General features: G+C 42.2%; 3 protein-coding genes across 9 annotated transcripts in view; all 3 read left to right on the forward strand.

Moving 5' to 3' along the window:
• The window catches only part of LOC148131713 (uncharacterized), a 55625-nt gene extending 42116 nt beyond the window's left edge, over positions 1 to 13509 (forward strand). Inside the window, exons 1-2 of one of the 2 annotated variants that reach the window (XM_087953276.1) lie at positions 6185 to 6808; positions 9970 to 13509. In XM_087953276.1, the coding sequence (XP_087809402.1) occupies positions 10547 to 11638 (1092 nt within the window). In that variant the 5' untranslated portion in view covers positions 6185 to 6808; positions 9970 to 10546 and the 3' untranslated portion in view covers positions 11639 to 13509. Of the gene's footprint in view, positions 1 to 6184; positions 6809 to 9969 lie in introns of those variants that run through there. The other variant, XM_087953277.1, reaches the window with a different exon arrangement.
• Positions 1 to 22604, forward strand: part of LOC148131715 (uncharacterized) — a 35740-nt gene extending 13136 nt beyond the window's left edge. Inside the window, exons 1-3 of one of the 6 annotated variants that reach the window (XM_087953134.1) lie at positions 15830 to 15910; positions 18183 to 18243; positions 20364 to 22604. In XM_087953134.1, coding sequence (XP_087809260.1) covers positions 20830 to 22449 — 1620 coding nt within the window. In that variant the 5' untranslated portion in view covers positions 15830 to 15910; positions 18183 to 18243; positions 20364 to 20829 and the 3' untranslated portion in view covers positions 22450 to 22604. Of the gene's footprint in view, positions 1 to 6736; positions 6809 to 15820; positions 16090 to 16115; positions 16426 to 18182; positions 18244 to 20363 lie in introns of those variants that run through there. The other 5 variants (XM_087953137.1, XM_087953133.1, XM_087953135.1 and 2 more) reach the window with 5 other exon arrangements.
• LOC148131712 (uncharacterized) overlaps positions 1 to 22666 on the forward strand; it is an 80385-nt gene that overhangs the window by 42116 nt on the left and 15603 nt on the right. The window lies entirely within an intron of this gene.

Raw genomic sequence — 22666 nt, forward strand, 5'->3', positions numbered from 1 at the left:
CCAACCGCCGGTCCGCGGACCGACCGGGCCGCGGAACAACCCTTACCGGGCCGCTGGTTGCTGGGCGCCGCCATCTTTTTGGTAAAAGCGCTTCCGGGTAGAAAGCTCACCGGAAGCGCTGTTTCGTCATAAAGATGGCGGCGCCAGCGCTCGGTGAGCTTTTCCGGGTAGAAAGCCATTTCTACCGAAAAAGCTCACCAGAAGCGCGCGCGCGCCATCTTTTATGACGAACAGCGCTCGTGACGCCACCGAAGCGCCTTTTCGCATAAAAAGATGGCGGCGCCAGTTGACGCTGTACCGGTCGCGGCGCCAGCTGATGTCGGAACCGGGCCGCGGCGTCGAAAAGGTTGGGGATCCCTGGACTAGAGCTTAGGGCCAAAAGCTGAACTGGCCTCTTAACTCTAGTAGTTAGATCATCAGCACATCCACAGCATTTTGGGTCTGCATCCAGAGTAATGCTGTATGTACGGTGTCCCTCTAGGAAGGTTAGCCAGCTTATCAATTGGCCATATCATTCGGCGGGATATTTTTTTTTCCTTTGCTTTTCACTTGAGAAGACACCCGACATTCCTTGGTTCCTGGGTAAACTATCATGCCACGAAGTTTCTGTTTCTTTCTGCCTTAATTCTTTCCCTCAGGATTTATTTTGTGAATTTGCATATTGTCCTCAACTGGCAACAACTTTTGGGGCTAGAATTTCAGTCACTAAGCAAGCAATGCATTTGTGAAGTGAGTCATCACTTGACCCCATTTTATGTCCATTTTTACTGTGATTGTTAAACCAACCACATGTCATTAAGGAAATGTGTAGTCCTATGTTATTGGAAGTTGGCTGGGAAGCTTGATTGTTTAATGGGTCTTTTTGGATTTCTTTGTGAAGTGCTAGCCTGAAAGGGCGCAAAAGCCCAGCTCCCTTTGTCTTTTTGTCCTTGGCGATTTGGAGACTTCCTGCCCTCAGTCACTGGTCTAATTTCTCAGAGGCTCTTGCTCTGTGCTTCCTCCTGGCCGTCAGCCTGTTCTGGTCACTCACCCGGGTGCTTCCACACGCCCAGGTCAGTTCACCTCCTTTGTCCTTCTGTGGATCCATTTGCCTCCCTTTTTTTTCTGGTGTGCCTGGCGCTCCTCTCAGGCCACTGTCTCCCTCACTCGCCTGGATCATCTCTCTCTCTCTCTCTCTCTCCTCTCTCTCTCTCTCTCTCCTCTCTCTCTCTAGATCAGCTTTGCTTTTTCTCTCTGGATGAACTTCACCCTTTTTCCTTCACTTCTCTCTCCCTCAGGCCTTTCCCTCCTCAGATGCAGCCCTTCCCAGCTGATAAACCCTTCCCTCCCCACCATCCTCAGGCCTCTGCTTGCTTTCCCTCCTTCTCTGCTGGTCTCCCTTTCCTTTTCTCCTCTCTTCTCCCCCTCACACCATGCGGCCGGCTGGCTCTCCCTACTTACTACATTTGTAAAGGAGCCATTCCATTTGTTTTCCTCTTGTGGTTACTTTTTCCTTTAAAGCCCTATTTTGCAACAGTAAAGTTCGAGATTTATGAGCAAGCTGGCAACAGAAATCCTGAGAGTAGAGTGCTTCTCCCAAGTGCTCCTCTTTGTGACGCTACAAGCTATAAACAGTAGGGAGCTTCATTGCCGAGTTAGCAACGAAACAGAGGTGCCAATAGGTACGGGGATGAAAATACATGACAGTTGCTTGAAACCTCCCTTAGCACTAAACGGTTAAATGTGTTTGAAATAACATTCAATTCAAAGAACATTGAATTGCTAACTAGGGCATACAAAACCTTTGCCAGATCAATTCTGGAATACAGCTCGTCCGCCTGGAACCCACACGGTATATCGGACATTAACATGATTGAGCGGGTTCAAAGGTATTTCTCTCCACTCCTCTACTCACAATAGAATTCCCTATGCCTCCAAGCTTGAAATTCTGGACTTGGACAATCTGGAACTACTGCCTGCAGTCCGATCTAAGCATAGGACACAGAATTGTCTGCTACAACGTCTTGCCTGTCAATGACTTCTTCAGCTTCAACCACAATAATACACAGGCCAAACGATCGATACAAACTCAAGGCAAACCGCTTCAAAACTCGATTGCAGAAAATACGACTTCAGCAACAGAGTGGTCAATGCCTGGAACGCCCGTTGTTACAGCCTCAACCCCTCACAGCTTCAATCTCAAACTGTATAGTGGACCTCTTAAGAGGTCCTTAAATGGGGCGTGCATAAGCGCACCAGTGTGCCTACCGTCCTTGTCTTACTGTCCCCATTTATCTTTTGTTCATGTTTATTTAGATAATACGTGTTATCTTGTATATGTTTGACAAACAAATTAAATAAATGTTGCTGCCAACCAAACAGGAAGGGGTGACTATAGCTTGTGGCCCCTCTTATTTTTCAGGATCCCTCTCCATTTGAAATCTCTGAAAATGACTGCAAATGCTGATAGCAGTTAGGAAAAGAGGTTACATGACATTCCCTCAATTATCTGATCTAAACTAAAGCATAGTTGTGGCATCCGAATGGCTCCTGTGCCTAATTTCATTTTATCCCCGGGGAACATGTAATTATATTGGTGGAAAGGGAGAGTGAAGTGAATGCGGCTTCATCTGAGATGAAAACCTTTAAAAACAAGAAGGCAGGGGTGAAATGGATCCTCCTCAGAACTAGGGATTCTCCATATTTTGGGGAGGAAAGCCGTGTGAGTCTAAATCGGATGACACAGAATAGCACTTTTGCAGACTCGGTGATTTACTCATTTTAACGCAATCTCTTAGAAAAGATGCTACCAAGACTCATCGCGACATACTGCATGAGGTTAGACGCTCTTCAGCAAATCGCAGCGTCTAAGTGAAGGACGGTGGGTGTTGTAGTTCAACCACATCTACAGGACTTTCTCTTTCGCCCGTCTTTAATAGCGACGAATTCCTAATTTGCAATTCGCACATGCAAGTATCTTTTTTCAATCTTGACCCTTATTTTGATCGTTTAGCTTTCCCCTGGGGGGCGGCGGAGGTGACGGTCTTTTGCTAGGCCCGGCTGGAGAACGTTGGTCTTGCTCGGCGGCTTTCAGCGAAGGGGTTAAACGCAGAGAACTGTTTGCGCCTACAAAGGAGGCAGGAAAGGGGGCTGGGATTCCCAGCTTCTCTCCCCCCCCCTCACGCTCCTCTTCCCGGTCTCCCGACGTTTCTTACGGCGCGGCTGCAGGCATCCCCCTCTCGGGGAGGGGCGCCAGATGGGCAAGGAGGCTGCGTGGTGGGGAGGGAACCGGGGTATCCCCAGGTGCGGGAAGGGAGGAGGGATTCCTGGGGGGAGGGAAGGAGAGCCAGGTGGGGTTTCCCCAGTTGCGCCCCTTCCCCTTCCGAGTCCCCGCCTTTCCTTGCAAGGTTTTCTGCTCCGTGGGCACTGCTGCGCCGCCGCTTCTCCTCCTCGGTTGCTGCTTCTGCGAACGGCTCTCCGACCCCCTTAAAATCCTCCCTCTGAGACCGCCCCCCCCGCTCCTTCTCCGCAGCCCGGCTCCCAGGGTGAGGCCGCCTGGTATTGGGGAAGGATGGGCCCCACCGTTCCCACGTTCCCCCGTGCCTGCTGGGGAAGATCCACCTCCCAGGGTCTGGAGGGGAGGAAGAGGATCTGGGTTCAGAGGGATCGTGGCTGGGGGGAGGAGGAGGCCGGTGGCATCTGAAAGGCAGGTGACCGGAGACCAGAGAGGCGTCCACGTGGGCTTCCATGGAGATGCAGCACCTGAATCTACCTCTCTTACTTGCTCAGATTCCCTTTCTGGCGACTGCTGCAACCCTGTTTCTCTCTGCCCATGTAACTGAACAGCCCTGTCTGCAAAGGTTTTCAATTTTAATTTTAGTTCTTTTACGTGGGGTATAATCTACCCTGAAAAAGCTTTCCACTTTTTTTTTTTTTTTTGCAAACAGCTTTCCACAGAGATGGGGGGGGGTTCTGTGATACTTTTTTGAAAGATATCAGAATTTCAGGTTAAGTGACAGGCCTGGGAGCTCTAATAATAGCTTGCAGAGCATTTTGGGGAACAGAGACTGGTGTACAGAAGAGCCAGGTTGGTTAATGGAAAACTTTACTTTGATAAAGGCTAACTTTTTCTGGTTATCAGCAGATGTTTGTTTTGCAGTTGTGAAATTACTGCAAACAGGCTTTTGGGTGGGGTTTTTTTTTTTTTTGTATATATGGAATTCCCACATGTGGAATTCCAGCCTTCTATCTTGGTGAACTCCAGATATTGAGCCCCAGAATTCCTCTGCCAGCATGCAATTAGTCCTTGGGATACAACTGTAATGGGGCCTACCAGTTATGCTTGAGAGCCTGCTTCGCTTAAGTACCCCGACCCCTGCTGTTCCTGATGCAGCTGTTAAATGAACGTGCAAGTCATTAAGCAGAACACTGGCTACCTCACTGTTGAAGAAAATTCTTGAAGTTCTAGCGCAGGCCCAGGCTTGACCTCCAAAGGCCTATTTTACCTCAACCCTTGGGTCCTCCCAGGACTTTCCACCCAAGCCTCTATCTCCCCCCACAGCATCCCCCAGACTTTCCTAAACAGGGTTCCACAGGCTTTTCCCCACTCCCACTTGGTTCCTGCAGTTCTTAGGCCTGACTCCCATCCCACCAGGCCTAACAGCCTCCTCCTCCATCCCTTTTGAACATCTCTTAACCTCATGTTGGGGAAAGAGGGCAGGGCACTTATCCTTGGGCCATATAACTGTGTTCCTGGAAGCAGCCATTGTTTTCAATATGCCTGTTATACATCTCTGGGCCACGTGGTGGACTAGTGGAAGCAGCTGCCATTTTGCCAGGCCTGCCTCTCAGGGCCAAAATGGCAGCTGTTTTGGGGTCATTGTCATGTGGGAGAGGGACAAACTGATCTCTTTTTTTACCTTAACACTGCAGACAGCATTAAGGAATTGTGGGTGCACTGAAAATGATGGCTGTCTCCAGGAGATCTTCAAAGGTTAAGTGTGTGATGGGGCCCAGGGAAAAAAGTAGTGTAAAATTTTGGAAAGGCTGTTCTGCCTTGCAGATCAACGCACTGTAGGAACATTGAGTTGAGGAGGAAAGGGGTTGTGGCTTTGATCACAGGATCTCCAGGTTTATTAGCAATTCCTGCTGTGATCTCTTTTTCTTGGAAGTGCCTGCTTGTTTCCCCTTGATGGTTGCTGGGTGATAGCAGCACCATATTGCTGACATATTTGTTGTATCCTTATTTGGTGGTGACACTAAAAAGAAAAAAAAGTGGGAATTGCTATGAACATTCGAGCAAAGCAAGAAACTCAAAAGTCGCTTCAAACTGTGAGATGGACAGTAAATAAGTTTATTAATAAATGCTTTTAATAATAAAAAGGTAATGCAAAGCCTTTTTTCTCAACTCTTGTTTACTGCTAAGCTCCCAAATTGAGATGGGAAGACCCAGGGGGGAAAAACTGAAAAATTCGAAGCTGTTTGGAAAAAAACAATTTCCCCTTTTTTCTGGATTTCTTTCCAGGCCATCCCATCTCCCCACACATACAGTGGGTTTCTAACCCACTACAATTGTTAAACTACTTGTAACCTGTAATCTACCTGTAGTTGAGGTCCCCATGGATAGAGACAGTGAGTAGACAATGTTTCAAAAAACCTGAGCTTGAATTCCTTTAACCTAAGAAATTGGTCATATTAACATGTCTGATCACTTTGTGACCATTTGACCTTACAACGGGACCCCACCCCCACCCTGCCACTAAATGTATATCTATAGAAGAGGTTGCACCTTTCCCAACAGCAACAACTGTGAGAGGGATCCAGGAGCCCTAATGGACAATCACTTTAAGTACGAGCTAGCAGTGTGCTGCACCTGCAGAAAAAGCCAACACAGTCCTACTCTGCATCACCAGGGGGATAGTATCAAAAATCACATGAAGTGTTGGTAATGAATTACTGCTGCACATGAAATTCTGCGTCCAGTTTTGGTTACCATGATACAAAAAAAAAAAAAAAAAAAGATGTTGAGACTCTAGAAAGAGTGCAGAAAAGAGCAACAAAGGTATTTAAGGGGCGGAGGCTAAAACATCGGATGAACATTTGCAAGAACTGAATATGTCTGACACAGGGGAGCAAGATAGCACTTTTTCGCTATTTGGGGGTGTGACACATTAAGAGGGGGGTCAACCTATTCTCCAAAGTGCCTGAGAGCAGTAAAAGAAATAACTGAAGGAGACATCAAAACCAAATCCATCCAAGAAAAGAGACACTCCCTCTCCGTGAAACCAATTAATCAGTGGAACAGCTTGCCTCCACAACTTGTGGGTACTCCAACAATGGGGTTTTTTAAGAAAAGACTGGACAGCTGTTTGTCCAGAATGATATATAGAGTCTCCTGCTTAGAGAGATGGTCCCTTCCAGCTCTTATTCCTGTTTGAACTTCATAAACTTTTAGGACTCAGCACGTAGCGAAACTTCACAAGCTAAGTAGTTTCACATTTCACTTGGCTCAGTTGCTGGGAGTCGAAAACGACAGCATGTAATCAGTGAAAACATCTTGCAGACGCCTTAGGCAGAGACAGGACAAGCCTGTTTTTCGACCTCCAATGGCGAGATGGCGGTCAGATAGGCTGCATCTGCGATTAGAAAGCCAACACCGCAAGAGCGGCATCTGTTGGAGCGAAAAGGAACAGAAACCATTGAGTACCGTATTGCTAGACAGGATGGGAGGATAGGAGAAGCGCAGATGAACTTCCTCTTCCAGATCATTCATGGGAGGAAGGTAGTGTGTTGTTTCTGCTGTTCCAAGGATCAAAGCATCGGCTGTCAGGTGAGTTGAGGGCAGGTGGGAGGAGGAGGGGCTGAGACCAAGTTGGCCTGTTTGGTTCGGGTATTGCCAACCGGTGAAAATTAATGATGCAGATTACAGATACAGATTAACAGAGTTGGAAGGGACCTTATAGGTCATCTAGTCTGGCTCACTGCCCAAGCAGGAGACTCTACACCATTTCTGACAAATGGCATTCCAGTCTCTTCCTGAAAGCCTCCAGTGATGAACCTCCCACAACTTCCGAGGGCTGGCTGTTCCATTGATTGATTGTTCTCACTGTCAGAAGATTTCTCTCTCTTTCTTCTCTCCTTGATCATTATTCACCCATTATTCCTGGTCTGGCCTTCAGGTGCCTGGGAAAATAGCTTGACCCCTTCCTCTCTGTGGCAGCTCCTCAAGTATTAGAATGCTGCTAATATGTCTTCCCGGGTCCTTCTCTTCACTAAACTAGCCATGCCCAGTTCCTGCAACCGTTCATCATATGTTTTAGCCTCGGGTCCCCTAATCATCTTGGTTGCTCTTCTCTGCATGCTTTCTAGAGTGTCAACATCTTTTTTACAGTTTGGTGACCAAAACTGGATGCAGTACTCTAGGTGTGGTCTTACTAAGGCTTTATAGAGTGATATTTGTACCTCACTTGATCTTGGCTGTATCCCTCTGTTAATGCAGTTTAGGATTGTATTGGCTTTTTTGGCTGCCTTAGTTGTCCTTTTTGTCTTTCAATTTGTCAGAGAGATCATTGTGTTGCTATGCTGGTTTCTTCTTGGATTTTCTTGTTTTATTTTTCAGTAGTAGTATGCTGGACTGGGCTTTTATGATCATATTTTTCAGTTTCCCAAGCTTCTTGAGTTGTTTTCCCCTTTAGGATTTTAATCTAAGGAATCTTTCCCAAGTTCTCTCTTGAGTTTGTTAAAATCAGCCCTTTTAAAATCTAAGACTGTTTTATGTTTTATTGCTTGTGTTTGTGTTATGTTGAATGCTAGTATTCCTACAACTTCAACTCCGTCACTTCTTTGTTTGTAAAAATTAAGTCCAGTATGGCTATCCTTCTAGTTCCCTTCTCTACCTTTTGGACAACGAAGTTGTCAGCTAGGTTGCTCAGGAACCTATTCGACTTTTCACTTGGAGTGGAATTAGTCTTCCAATTGATGTCAGGGTAATTGAAGTCCCCCATTACTATTGTAGTGTATTTCCTGAATATGTTTGTTAGTTGATTGGCCAAAAGGACATCTATTTTTTCTGCTTGGTTGGATAGCCTGTAGTATACACTTATGGCAGTGTCATTCTTTTTCTCTTTTATATTGTCCCATATGCATTCTAGGAGGTTTTCGTCTTGCTTTCGTGCATTTCTGTAGCAATATAATGGTCCTTTACAGTGCAACTCCACCTCTTTTATGGGGTCTGGTTTTTTTTGAACAGTTTGTATCCTTCTATCAGTATGTTCCAGTGATGGTTTCTGTAATTCCAACTATATCATATCTACCTTCATGTATTAATAGTTCAAGTTCACCCTTTGTTCCCCAAACTTTGTGCATTTGTATAAAGGCACTTGAGGTCTTTATGTCTGACTGTGAGTATGCTTCCTATGTCTCCTATTTGGTATTTGAGTTTGTCTTCCTTCCCATCCCCGCTTACCTCATCATTTGGCTTGTTTTCTATGAGTTTTTGCTTGGAATTAGGTCCTGGAGATGCTAAAGATTGGTCACCCCCCCCCCTTCAATTTTAGTTTAAAGCCCCCCGATAAGTTGAGCCAGTTGTTTTCCAAAAATATTCTTCCCAGTATTTGTGAGGTGCAGCCCATCCCTTGCCAAAAGCCCATCATGGAGGTAGTGCAGACCATGATCCAGCAATCCAGAGGTTTTGGTTTTTTTTGGTAACATCAACCATTTAGCCAGTGGTTCCCTTCCAGAGTCCTTTGTTCTCTTACCAGGTGTTGACCTTTCATTGGCGGTACAGATGAAAAGAAAACTACTTGTGCTCCTAACTCCTTAACTTTCTTGCCTAGATGCTCGTAATGTCTCAATATTGTTTTCAAGTCCTTTTTTGTGAGATTCATCCCTACATGTAGTAGTAGAAAAGGGTAGTAATCTATGGGATTTATCTCCACTTTGGTCTCATCTGTCCAAAGGACAGTGTTCCAGAAGTCTTGTGATTTGTTGAAATGAAACTTTGCAAAGCCGAAGTGCTCCTGCCATGTCATTTTTAGAAATCAGAGGCTTTCTTCTGGCAACCATTCCAAATGAACCATACATGTCCAGTCTTTTTCTAATTGTACTGTCATGAACTTTAACGCTTAACATGCTAAATGGGGCTTGTAGAGCCTGAGATGCAATGCTTGGATTTTTTGTAATTTCTCTGAGCATTGTGTGTTCTGAATTTGGGGTGGATTTGCTGGGACTTCCACTCCTGAGAAGATTGGCAAGTGTCTTGAATATTTTCCACTTATGGATGTGAAATGAAGAATGGTAGAGTTTAAATTGTTTGGAAAAAGTCTTGTAACCCTTCCCAGATTGATGGGCAGCAAAAATTGCTTCTCTAATATCCCTACTGATGTCTTTACTCTTTGGCATTTAATTCACACCTCAGTGCTGGAGACCAGGAAATCCTACAACTTTGGCTTTTATAGATATACCCACATTTGCTGATGATCAGTTGATCAAGGGCATTTGATCAGTAGCACTGGTTGCAACTTTGCCTCTTCATACCTATAGAACAAGTAAGAGTGTTTTTAGTTTTTCACGTCTCTGTTTTGGCTTTGTTTTTGTAAAAAAAAAGGATGACATGGGTATAATGTGTCATCTGTTTTTGTTCATCTGACATTATAGTTATCCATTATTAAGAACTGCTAAGGACTGGATGATTTTTACTATATTGTGATATGTAAAATCATAGAACACAAAGAGGGTGTACATTCTTTTTCACATAACTGTATTTGATTTTGTAGGGCTGAGAATTTGTGACTGACCTAAGTTGTACATGTGAATTTCATGATTGAATGGATATTTGAACGTGGATCTCAGTAGTCAAATGTCACAATTAACGTAAGAGATTATTCTAGCGTTGTGGCATGTTTGCTTTTTCATTGTAATGTATACTTCTTTTTTCACATCTGCAACCCTTTTACAAACAATAAAAGCTACATTTTCATTTGAATCTTACAGAAATTAAAGATGATGCCAATAAGACCACACTGGACAACTGAGAATAACAAACAACATTGAAAAGCAAAGCAAATTGAGGCAGAAATAAAAATATTCTCCATTTTCTTCAGAAAAACCACACAATACTTCTCCTTCCCCAACAGGAAGGGAAAGAAAACCAAGAAGAGATTTCAAACTGGAAAATGTAGAGTATGTGGAACTCAAACATACCTTACACAAAAAGGTCTTTTTTCAGAAATAGAGGGAAATATCTGGAAGGCAGTGGGGAGGAAAAGGTCAATTGCATGGGCACATAGGGCAGACAGTAATACCGGCCTTGCCCTGGAAGAAAGAAAAGGGCTTAAATCAAAGCACCTGTAAACAAGGGATCACATATATTTTCAACCTTCTCAAGAATATCAGTGGTGGAAAAGCTCCATAGGTGTGCCTATTGTGAGAATAGCAGACTTCTAATCACAAGTGATTATGCAGGGGAGAATCCACTTTGGAGAAAAGCAGATATAAATTATCTGAATGTGGTAAACGCTCAGGTCAGAACAGCTCCTTTTTGTTTCATGGAAGGACCCACGTAGGAGAGATGCCCTACAAGTGCTCCCAAGGTGGTAAATGTTTTAGCGAAAATGGCAACTTCCTGATACACCAGAGGACCCACACAGGCGAGAAGCCGCATGACTGTCCTGATTGTGGGAAACGTTTCATTGGAAATTCTCATCTTGTGAGACACCTGAGGACTCATACAGGAGAGAAACCCTTTGAATGTCCTGATTGTGGGAAAAGTTTCAGTCACAATTCCAACCTGATAAGACATCAGAGAACTCACACAGGGGACAAACCTTTTGAATGTCCTGATTGTGGGAAAAGTTTCAGTCAGAATTCCTGCCTGGTGAATCATCAGAGAACTCACACAGGAGAAAAACCCTTTGAATGTCCTGTTTGTGGGAAAAGTTTCAGTCAGAATTCCTGCTTAGTGAATCATCAGAGAACTCACACAGGAGAAAAACCCTTTGAATGTCCTCTTTGTGGGAAAAGTTTCAGTCAGAATTCTGACCTGGTGAAACACCAGAGGACTCATACAGGAGAGAAGCCCTTTGAATGTCCTGATTGTGGGAAAAGTTTCAGTCAGAATTCTGACCTGGTGATCCATCAGAGGACTCATACAGGAGAGAAACCTTTTGAATGTCCTGATTGTGGGAAAAGTTTCAGCCGGTACTGCAGCCTGCTGATACACCAGAGGACTCACACGGAAGAGAAACCCTTTGAATGTCCTGTTTGTGGGAAAAGTTTCAGTCAGAATTCCAACCTGGTGAAACACCAGAGGATTCACACAGGAGAGAAACCCTTTAAATGTCCTGATTGTGTGAAAAGTTTCAGTCAGAATTACAACCTGATGAAACATCAGAGAACTCATACAGGAGAGAAACCCTTTGAATGTTCTGATTGTGGGAAAAGTTTCAGTCAGAATTACAGCCTGGTTAAACACCAGAGAACTCACACAGGGGAGAAGCCCTTTGCATGTGTTGTATGTGGGAAAAGTTTCAGTCACAATTCCAACCTGGTGAGACATCAGAGAACTCACACAGGGGAGAAACCTTTTACATGTGTTTATTGTGGGAAATGTTTCAGTCAGAATTCCAACTTTGTAAGACATCAGAGAACTCACACAGGATAGAAACCCTTTCAGTATCCTAATTGTGGGAATATTTCAGTCAGAATTCTGACCTGGTGAAACACCAAAGGACTCACGCAAGAGAGAAACTTTATGTGTGCCCAGAGTGTGGAAAAAGTTTCATTAAAATTTTCCACCTCATGAGACACCAGACGACTCACACAGGAGTGAAACATTCAACTGTCCTGTCAGTGGACGATCTTCAGGCATAAATTGTCGTTAATTGCCCACAAGGAAATCCACACGAGAAAAACGTTGATGAGTTTAGAGAAGGCTTGGATTTCATTTCTCATCTCTCATTAGGAATGTAGGTGAAAAATCGACTATTTGAATTCTGGCTTCACTCTTTTTACTCAAACGTGTCTCAGGATTAGACTTGTAGGTGGAAAGAATAGGAAAATGGAAAAGGGCTAACTACCAGTTTGTGGTTATCAGCAGCAATTTCTGGATATTTTATTTTTGTAGAAGTAGTGGATATCCTCAAAAAGGCTTTTGGGTGGTATGTTTTGTATATTGATTATGGAATTCCCACAGGTAGACTTTCCATATTCTACCTTGATGTCCTTCAGATTCTGAGCCCCAGAATACCCCAGCCACCATACATGTAGTCCTCTAGATACAACCGTAACAGGGCCTGTCAGTTACAATTGCATGTTGCAATGGTAGTTAAGCGAAATTGCCTTGCTTAACTATCCCCACCCCTTCTGTCCCTGATGAAGCTGTTAAACAAATGTTGAAGTCGTTAAGCAGAATATTGACTACTTCAGGGTTGTAGGAATCTCTTGAAGGCCTAGCCTCCAATATCCCAACATTTGGATCCCCACAGGCATTTTCCTACTCCCACTGGATCCCTGCAATCCTTCGGCCTGACTCCCACCCCACCAGGCATCACAACCTCCTCCTTTTGAAGATCACTGAACCTCATCTTGGTGAAGGAGGACAAGACACGTATTTGTGGGCTGCATGACTCTGTCATGGAAGCAGCCATTATTTTGACTGTGCCTGGAATTCATGCCTGGGCCATGAGGTAGACTTGTGGAAGCAGCTGCCATTTTGCCATGCCTGCCTCTATGTCAAAATGGTGGCTGCTTCTGGGTCACTGTCATGTGGGACTGGGACAAAGTATTCTGTTTTGCTACCTTAACACTTTGTAGATTATATTGTGGAATTGTGGGTGCACTGGAAATGGTGGCTGCCTCCCGGAAATCTCCAGAAGAGCAGGGTATGTATTCTTGGGCCACATCAGAAATAGACAAGAACCACTTCTGCCAACATTGTGCTGCAACTGCCAAAAAGGTCAATGCAGTCCTAGGCTGCAGCAACAGAGGCATAGAGTCAAGATAAGAGGAAGTGATAGAGCACACCTGATGACAGCACACCTGGAATAGTGTGTCCAGTTCTGGTCACCACAATACAACCAACCCAATTTTCTTCAGAAAATTAATATTACAAATTCCAAAAAAAGAAAAGAATTTCTTCAAAAGAAAAACAAGGATAGAAAAAACATTTTTTAAAAATGTGCAGTAAAAAAGACAAAAACAGATTTACTTATATTACACCCCCCACTTGAATATTCATAAATATATTGGAGCAATATTAGTTTCCTCCATTTCTGAAGCAGGCCCAAAATTTATAAACTTCTATTTACAACCAATTTGATGTTCATCTATATACGATATGTAAAGGCAATGTAATTATTTAACAACAAGGTTAAACATCAAAGCACTTTGTGAACAATCTACTATTCCATTTAATTTGTATAAATTTTAGAATGGCTTTTTGTTTACCATAAATCATCAGACTCATTGTCTCTGATTTGTCTGGGATGAAATATCTTTGTTTGATTTTTATTAATAAAACTTCTTAAAATTTAAGTTGAGAACAATAAGATAACAGTTGTGTCTTATTCCCCCAAATCATAAAACCTCTTGGTCAATCCATTTTCCAAATGGTTTTCCAGTTAGATATGGTAGGTCCATTCTCCAGTCTTCTTACCAAAGTCCAGTTCATCATGAATCGAGTCCATTAACTCCAAATCTGTAGGAGGAGCCACATCCGCTTCAGCCTTCTCCAAAGAAACCTGCAGTTTCCAAACTGATGAGGGGTCTTTTAAGAAGCGACTGGGCTCCCTGTGGGAGCTTCTTGGGAAGAGCTCAGGCTCATAAATCCATTCATTTGTGTGCTCTCATAATCCCAAACTCCTCCATGAGTCCCAGAGGAAGGGGACCTCCCAGAGCAGAAATGTTTTTTCTCACCATGATCCTTTACATCCTTCTGGGTAATCCAACTGCTGGATAAAACAATTATCTCCCTCCCTGTGATGTTTCCAGCAAATGACATCCACTGCAAATGGATTTATTCTCTGGATGTAATAGAGACAGTCCTCCGTCAGGGAATGGTGCAGCAAGTTTCCAAATGAAGTCAGTGACACTGAGGCAAATTTGTAGTTTTATATAAATATATTTAACATATTTACAACAAAGAAAGTGGTCAGGAACACAGGGACATTGTGAGATAAATCCAAATAGCAGAAAGAACACACAGAAGAAGAAAAAAGCAGGAAAAATGTCCCCTTTTGCATCTACAGCAACCAATTATAGTGTAGATTGCCTCATGTAGGAGGTTTTAATGGTTTTCTCATGAGGTCAGCAAAATTATTTTCTGGTGGACAATAAATTATGTCTTACTACATTTTCTTTCCCCACTTCCCTGACATTACATTATTTTATGTCAACATGCTTCCTTCTGGTTGGTACTTGCACCAGTTGCCATTTATATACATTTTGTGTTATCTTGAAATATTGGTATTAACTCTTTCAATATCCAAATCCTTTACTAACCAAATATACCACAACATCTCTGAAGACAATTCTGATAATGCTAAGAATTGGGCTGCAGCTGTAGAAATGACATCTGAAGTCTGTTTTCTAGATTTCCAACTAGTTAATGTGTTTGCTAACATTATTACAAATCCTGACATTGACTTCTATCTTGTACATCATCAGCCCAAATACTGTCTACAAAGCATTTCAATTCCAATTCACTTGATGGTTATAAATGCAATCCTAAATTCCCTTTAAATAGCAAGTATCCTTTTATTTCCTAACCAGTGTTGCTTAGATTGTTATGTGTAGCAGTTTAAAATGTTGATCGAATTGGTAATATCTGGCCACAGTATGTCATCAATACTGCATACCAGACCTCCTAGGACTGCCTGATAAGAGTTCCGGATTACAAATTGTTCTATTTTTCATGGTTTGACAATCTGGTGTCATGGGAATTTGCACACTTTCACAACTTTCCATACATTTTTTTAAAAAATGTTCTATTTTCTTCTTTTGACTTAGAACATACCCTCCTTCTTGTAATGTATTTCTACTCCGAAGTAGTTCTACGATGAACTACTGCAGGAACTGAATGTCTAGTCTAAAACAGAGAAGGACTAGGGATGACATCATAGCAGTCTTTCAATATTTGAGGGGCTGACACAGAAAAAAAGGAGTGGACCTATTGTCCAATGCGCCTGAGAGTAGCGGGAGTAACAGAGGGAGATTTATCAAAAAATCAAACCTATAAATGAGAAATTTCCTTTCAGCGTGAACAATTAATGGAAATTTCCCTCCAGAAGTTGTGGGTTTTAAAGAGGAGAGTGGACAGTCATTCGTCTGGAATAGTATAGGCCGCTGGGGTGTCAAACTTGTGGCCCCAGGGGCAGATGCATCATACTGGCCATGCCCACCCACCTCCGGTTTAGTGAAGGGGAAAAAGTCGTGATACGTCACATTACAACCATGTTTACACACAAGTTTGACACCCTTACACAGGGTCTCCTGCTTGGAGAATTGGTCTCACCTCTTTTTATGTAATTCTGTAAAAACTTCATAAAACTTTAGCACTCAGCACATAGCTAATCTTCACAAGCTACAGTAAGTAGCATCACATTTAACTCTTTCACATGGATCAGTTGCAAAGGTTAAGGTAGTTTACTAGGAGTCATAAATGACTTCATAGCATTTAATCAATGAAAACAACTTGCAAACGCCTTAGGCAGAGACTAAACAAGCATGTTCTTTGGCCTATCGGGAGATGGCAGTCATTTATCAGTTACTGGAGAGCCCTTAATAGGCATATGTGTTTAGGAGTTAAAACCATCGAGTACAGCATTGCTAGAAAGGATGGGAGGAGAGGAACTTCTTCCGGATCACTCATGGGAGAAAGTTGGTGTGCTTAAGTGGCTTTTGTGCTGTGCACCAGTGACGAAACAGCATCTGGAAGGTGAGTTGAGGGCAGATCGTAGGAGAGGCTGGGAGCAAGTAGTACCGTTTGGTTTCGTCCATGATGTGGAAGCAAAGAAGCAACTAGGCTGAAGCATATCAGCTGCTGCACGTTCCCTCCCGAAATGCAAGACCGCTTGTGTTGCATGCTGTTAAATTGGTGGCTGCAATTTTCTGCTGGTGAGAAGATTTAAAAAGTCTCCTTCAAGTTAAGGTTAATTCTCTTGAGAACAGCTTGCCTCCAGAAGTTCTGGATGCTAGATCACTTAAGAAGAAATTGGACATCAATTAGTCCAGACTGATAATAATCTCCTGCCTGAGGGGATTGGATTAGAAGACCTCCAAGATCCCGTCTAACTCTGTTATTCTCTCATGGATTTGCTGTTTTCTTGGCAACAACATTGGACTGATCTGTATCTGCTCTCTTACTTCAAGTCTAGCCAACAAGTACGATATTTCCTATTGGTGCGCCATCTGTGTATTAAGCAGGTTCAACTGTGCTTAATCCAGCACTTTGTAAATAATAATTATTATTATTATTGGGGATCCTTTGGGATGTTCAGTTGTATAGGTAGTCCTCGCTTACCATTTGTTCCCTGAGCCTTCAAAGTTACAATGGCACTTTAAAAGCAGACATTCACTTGTACACAAATGTGTGGTAATCATAGCACATTCAGCGACCACACATCAGAAGTTCCTGTGGGTATGAAGGTGCAGGAAAGGGAGTTGCACCAGTTGAGATATTGCCAACTGCTGCACGTTGATGATGGTTGCAGCATCCCACACTCATGATCCCCAGTTGTGACCTTCCCAGCTAGCTTTCTGACAAACAAAATCAATGGGAATACTGGTAGGAAGTTGCAAGTTATGCGTAATTGCCTTTAACAACCCACAGTGATTTATTTAATGGGCAAAATTGGTGCTTCAAATCTTGCAGAGGCTTTCGGCATCATTTCATCAGTTAAAGCCCCCACTTCTCTAAAATTAACTCAGGTTGGACTGTATCCATTTTAGGACATTTTTCGGGTTGAAAAAACTCATGGATTTTCCACATATATACATTTGTTGGTCCTTGTATTTGTACTTCTCTCTGTATGCATATATCTGCAATTGGATAATCTCTTCCCAGCACTTCCAGATATGCAGCCATGTGAAAAAGAAAGTAGACGCTTCTTGACTTTTATGATTTTACATATCAGAATCCTTAGTCCTTAGCATTTCTTAGAGGTAGGTAAACACAACCTGAGATAAACAATAATGCTTGACATGTCACCATTTATTCTACAAAAAGCCAAAATAGAGAAGCCTTATGTGAAAAAAATAATATCATTGAACATCTTGTAGAGCCACCCATAGGAGCAATAACTTGAAGCAATTGTTTTCTGTATGACTTTATCAGTCTGTAACATCACTGTGGAGGAATTTTGGCCCACTCTTCTTTACAACATTGCTTCAGTTCATTGAGGTTTGTGGGCATTTGTTTATGCCCAGCTCTCTAGAGGTCCCACCACAGTGGGACCTTCAATCAGGTTGAGGTCTGGACTTTGCAGTTGCAACACCTTGATTCTTTTAGTTTTCAGCCATTCTGTTGGAGATTTGCTGGTGAGCTTGCAATCATTGTCCTGTTACATAATCCAATGTTGGCCAAGCTTTAGCTGTTGGACCCATTTGACTCTAGAATACTTTAGTATAGAGAGGAGGTCATAGGAGACTCAGATAGTGCAAAGTGTCCAAGTCCTGTTGTTGCAAAACAAACCCAAATCATCACCCCTCCATCACTGTGTTTGATGGTCGGTATGAGATGTTTGTGCTGATATGCTGTGTTTGGTTTTCATCAAATGTGGCACTGTTCATTATGGCCAAACATCTCCACTTTGGTCTCATCTGTCCAAAGGACCGTGTTCCAGAAGTCTTGTGATTTGTTCAGATGCAAATTTGGAAATCTAAGTGTTGCTGCCATGTCCTTTTTAGAAATCAGAGGCTTTCTCCTTGCAACCCTTCCAAACGAACCATACTTGTCCAGTCTTTTTCTAATTGTATTGTCATGAACTTTAACACTTAACGTGCTAAACGAGGCCTGTAGAGCCTGAGATGCAATGCTTGGATTTTTTGTAATTTCTCTGAGCATTGCACATTCTGAACTTGGACTGAATTTGCTGGGACTTCCATTCCAGGGAAGATTGGCAATTGTCTTGAATGTTTTCTACTTATGAATGTGAAATGTAGAATGATGGAGTTTAATTGTTTCAAAATAGTCTTATAACCCTTCCCAGAAAACGGAATAACAGAATTGAAGGGGACCTTGGAAGTCTTCTAGTTCAATCCTCAGCTCAGGTAGGAAACCTAGACCATTTCAGACAAATGGTTGTCCAATCTCTTGCTTAAAACTTCCAGTGTTGGAGCATTCACATACTGTGCATTCAGAAAGTATTCAGGCACCCTTCACTTTTGTAAATTTTGTAAAGCAGCAGCCTGATTCTATAGTTGCTGAAATTAATTTTTTCCTCATTAATCAACACTCAGTACTTCTGTTTTCATGTTGTCATGGGTTTCTGAGTGTACATTAATGAGAAAAAAATGATTTTCAACAACTGTAGAATCAGGCTGAGCATAACAAAATTGACAAAATGAAGGTGGGTCTGAATACTTTCTGAATGCACTGTAGATGAGCAGCAACAATTGCTTCTCTAAGGTCCCTGCTGTCATCTTTACTCTTTGGCATTTAACACAACCTCAATTCCAGAGACCAGCAAACTCCTAGAACTTTGGCTTTTTGGGGTTTGTTTGTTTATTTTTGAATATACATCAATATCAATACATGAACGGTGAGGCATTTGGGAATCATTCATTTGTAATGGTAGTATTAATAATATTTGTTACTTAAATCATACCTATGTAATTGTAATGTTATACATATTTGTGTTAAAATATAGGCCTTCATTATTTAGTTGTTCAGCATTTTAATCTGCCCTTCTAATGACAATTACAGTATAATTAAAACATACATAGTATCACCATCTTTCAACATCTAACCTTTACATCTAGCTATTACTTTTAGTATATTATATAGAAATATGTATAATCATATTCCCTCTTTCTTTTTTCTGCCTCTGTTCTAGCTCCTAGTAAAGCCAATCTTGTGTTACAAAACATTTCCTCTATCAATCATCTCTTGTCCATTTTACTATTTCAATTCTTATCACACAGTTAGTCAACAAGTTATTTTTAGGTAATCCAGGAAGATTTCAAAATGTCTCCTTAAGTCTACTCTATAAGTTCAATCATAACTCCTGGTATTCGAAAGTCACTTTATTTAGATGCTCCATGTTCTCACCATTAGAGCTCCAGTAGTCATGAAATAGATAAGTATAAAGCAGTAGATAGCACAGCAGTCCTCCAGATGTTATTTATTTCCACTCTCTGTCTTATCACTATTTTCCCCAGGGTTATAGGAGTATTCACTAATAGGTGGCGCCTTCAGCTTAACTTTCAACATTGCACAAAATCTGACAGGTTCTGATGGTATTTATTCAAACAACTAAGCAAAATTCAGACAAGTAATCCCAGCATTTTAAAATGTCTTATTGCCCATAAAAAATTAGAAATCCAATCTTTCTATGTTTTTAAAGGTTTTATGGCTTTCCTTTTAGAATCTTTTCTTTCAGATCTGTGATTTTTCTCTCTGTAATTGTTCACCACTTAAACAAACTTTTCAAAGAGTCTCCTTTCCAGAATTTATTTTCTTTATGGTAGATTTTAGGTAAAAAAATAAAGAAAAGAATCACCTCACCTAGTTCCAGTCACTGTTCATCCACATCGCTCCACCACATTCTTCGTTTCTTTGGCTGCCCCAGCTTCATGGCAGCCATAATGGCTACCTCTCCTCTTCATTATTGGATGAGAGGGAATTAGCCCTGGGTCAAGCAGGAGAGCCTCTCCTCTCCGCGACCTGCACTGCACCCCTCCACTCTTCGTCACCCCTACACAGGTGAATTCCTCCAACAAAGGAATTAAGCACAAGTTCGTGAAGCCCCACTCCTCGTGTCCGATAGAGCTGCAACATCAACCGGAAGAACTTTGGATTTTATAGATGCAGTCACACTTGCTGATGATAATTCATCAAGAGCATTTGATTAGCATCACTGGGCTGCTATTTAGCCTCTTCATACCTATGGAAGAAAGAGAATGTACTTTGTTTTTCTCATAATTGTATTTGATGATAACCCTTTGCAGGGCTAAGAATTTGTGACTGACACAAGTCAGCAAGTGAATTTCATCATTGAATAGATAATGGAATTTGGATCCTGTTAGTCAAATGTCTTACAATTAATGTAAGAAATTATTCTAACATGGTGGCATGTTTGCTTTTTCAGTGTAATGTATGCTTCTTTTTTCATATCTTCTGTAACCCTTTTATAAACAATAAAAGTCACATTTTCATTTGAATCCTACAGACAAAGATGATGCCAGAAGACCACACTGAACAACTGAGAATAACAAGCAATATTGAAAAGCAAACCAGATTGAGGCAGAAATAAAAATATTTTCCATTTCCTTCAGAAAAACTGCACAATTCTTCTCCTTCTCCAGTAGGTGAAAGACAAAGGAAAGAAAATTAAGAACGAGATTTCAAGCTTGAAAAAGTAGAGTATGCGGAACTCAAAGACACATTACATAAAAAGGTCAGAGGATATTATTTTTCCATTTCAGAAACAGAGGGAAATATCTGGAAGTCAGTGAGGAGGAAAAGGTCAATTGGATGGGCACATCGGGCAGACAGTAACGCAGGCCTTGCAAATGACAAGTGATTATGCACGGGAGAATCCCTCTGGAGAACAGCCATACTAATTATCTGAATGGGGTAAAAGCTTTTGTCAGAACTGCTCATTTTTGGTTCGTGGAAGGACCCACAGAGGAGAGATGCCCTACAAGTGCTCCCAATTTGGCAAATGCTTCAGCAAAAATTGCAACTTGGTGATGCATCAGCAAACTCACACCAGGGAGAAGCCGTGTGACTGTTCTGATTGTGGGAAACTGTTCACTGGAAATTTCCACCTCATGAGACACCTGAGGACTCACAGAGAGAAACCCTTTGAATGTCCTCTTTGTTGGAAAAGTTTCATTACAAATGCTCACCTAGTGATACATCAGAGGACTCACACAGGAGAGAAACCCTTTGAATGTCCTCTTTGTGGGAAAAGTTTCAGTCACAATTCCAACCTGGTAAGACATCAGAGAACTCACACAGGAGAGAAACCCTTTCAGTGTTCTGATTGTGAGAAATGTTTCAGTCACAATTCCAACCTGGTAAGACATCAGAGAACTCACACAGGAGAGAAACCCTTTGAATGTTCTGATTGTGGGAAATGTTTTAGTCAGGATTCTGACCTGGTGAGCCATCAGAGAACTCACACAGGAGAGAAACCCTTTGAATGTCCTGATTGTGGGAAAAGTTTCATTACAAATGCTCACCTAGTGATACATCAGAGAACTCACACAGGAGAGAAACCCTTTGAATGTCCTCTTTGTGGGAAAAGTTTCAGTCACAATTCCAACCTGGTAAGACATCAGAGAACTCACACAGGAGAGAAACCCTTTCAGTGTTCTGATTGTGAGAAACGTTTCAGTCACAATTCCAACCTGGTAAGACATCAGAGAACTCACACAGGAGAGAAACCCTTTGAATGTTCTGATTGTGGGAAATGTTTTAGTCAGGATTCTGACCTGGTGAGCCATCAGAGAACTCACACAGGAGAGAAACCCTTTGAATGTCCTGATTGTGGGAAAAGTTTCAGACAGAATTCCCATCTGGTGATACACCAGAGAACTCACACAGGAGAGAAACCCTTTGAATGTCCCGATTGTGGGAAAAGATTCAGTCAGAATTCCAACCTGGTGATACACCAGGCAACACATACAGGAGAGAAACTGTATGAATGTCCAGAGTGTGGAAAAAGTTTCAGTTACCGTTCTAACCTGATGAAACACCTGAGGACTCACACAGGGGAGAAACCGTATGCGTGTCTGGAGTGTGAGAAAACGTTCAGTTCCCATTCTAATCTGGGAAAACACCGGCGGACTCACACAGGAGAGAAACCATATGTGTGTCCAGAATGCGGGAAAAGTTTCATTTACCCTTCTGTGCTTGTGAAACACCAGAGGACCCACACAGGAGAGAAGTCCTACAAATGCTCCCAATGTGGTAAATACTTCAGTGAAAATGGCAACTTACTGATACACCAGAGGACCCACACGGGAGAGAAGCCGTATGAGTGTCCAGACTGTGGTAAAAGTTTCAGTTACCATTCTGATCTGGTGAAACACCAGAGGACTCACACAGGAGAGAAGCCATATGAGTGTCCAGATTGTGGGAAAGAGTTTAGCACTAGTTCTAATCTTATAAATCATGTAGTTTTACACACAGGGGAGAAACCTTTCATGTGTCCAGTCTGTGGACGATACTTCAGGCATAAATCATCTCTTACTGCGCACAAGGCAATCCACATGAGGCAAAAGTTGATGAGTTTAGAGAAGGCCTGAAATTTGGGATCTCCCATTGAAAGTGTAGGTTAGAAATTTACTATTTGAATTCTGCCTGATTGTTTTTACTCAAACGTATCTCAGGATTAGACCTATAGATGGGGAGAAGAAAATGGAAAATGTTAATTTAATAAAATTAAAACTGTTTCTGGTTATCAGCAGAAGTTGTGGAATTCCTCAAAAAGGCTTTTGGGTAGTATTTTTTGTATATTCATTA

Source organism: Notechis scutatus, chromosome 2 (genome assembly GCF_049901735.1).
Source record: "Notechis scutatus isolate UNSWTSFEM ecotype Mainland chromosome 2, rNotScu1.2, whole genome shotgun sequence".
Classification (NCBI taxonomy): domain Eukaryota; kingdom Metazoa; phylum Chordata; class Lepidosauria; order Squamata; family Elapidae; genus Notechis; species Notechis scutatus.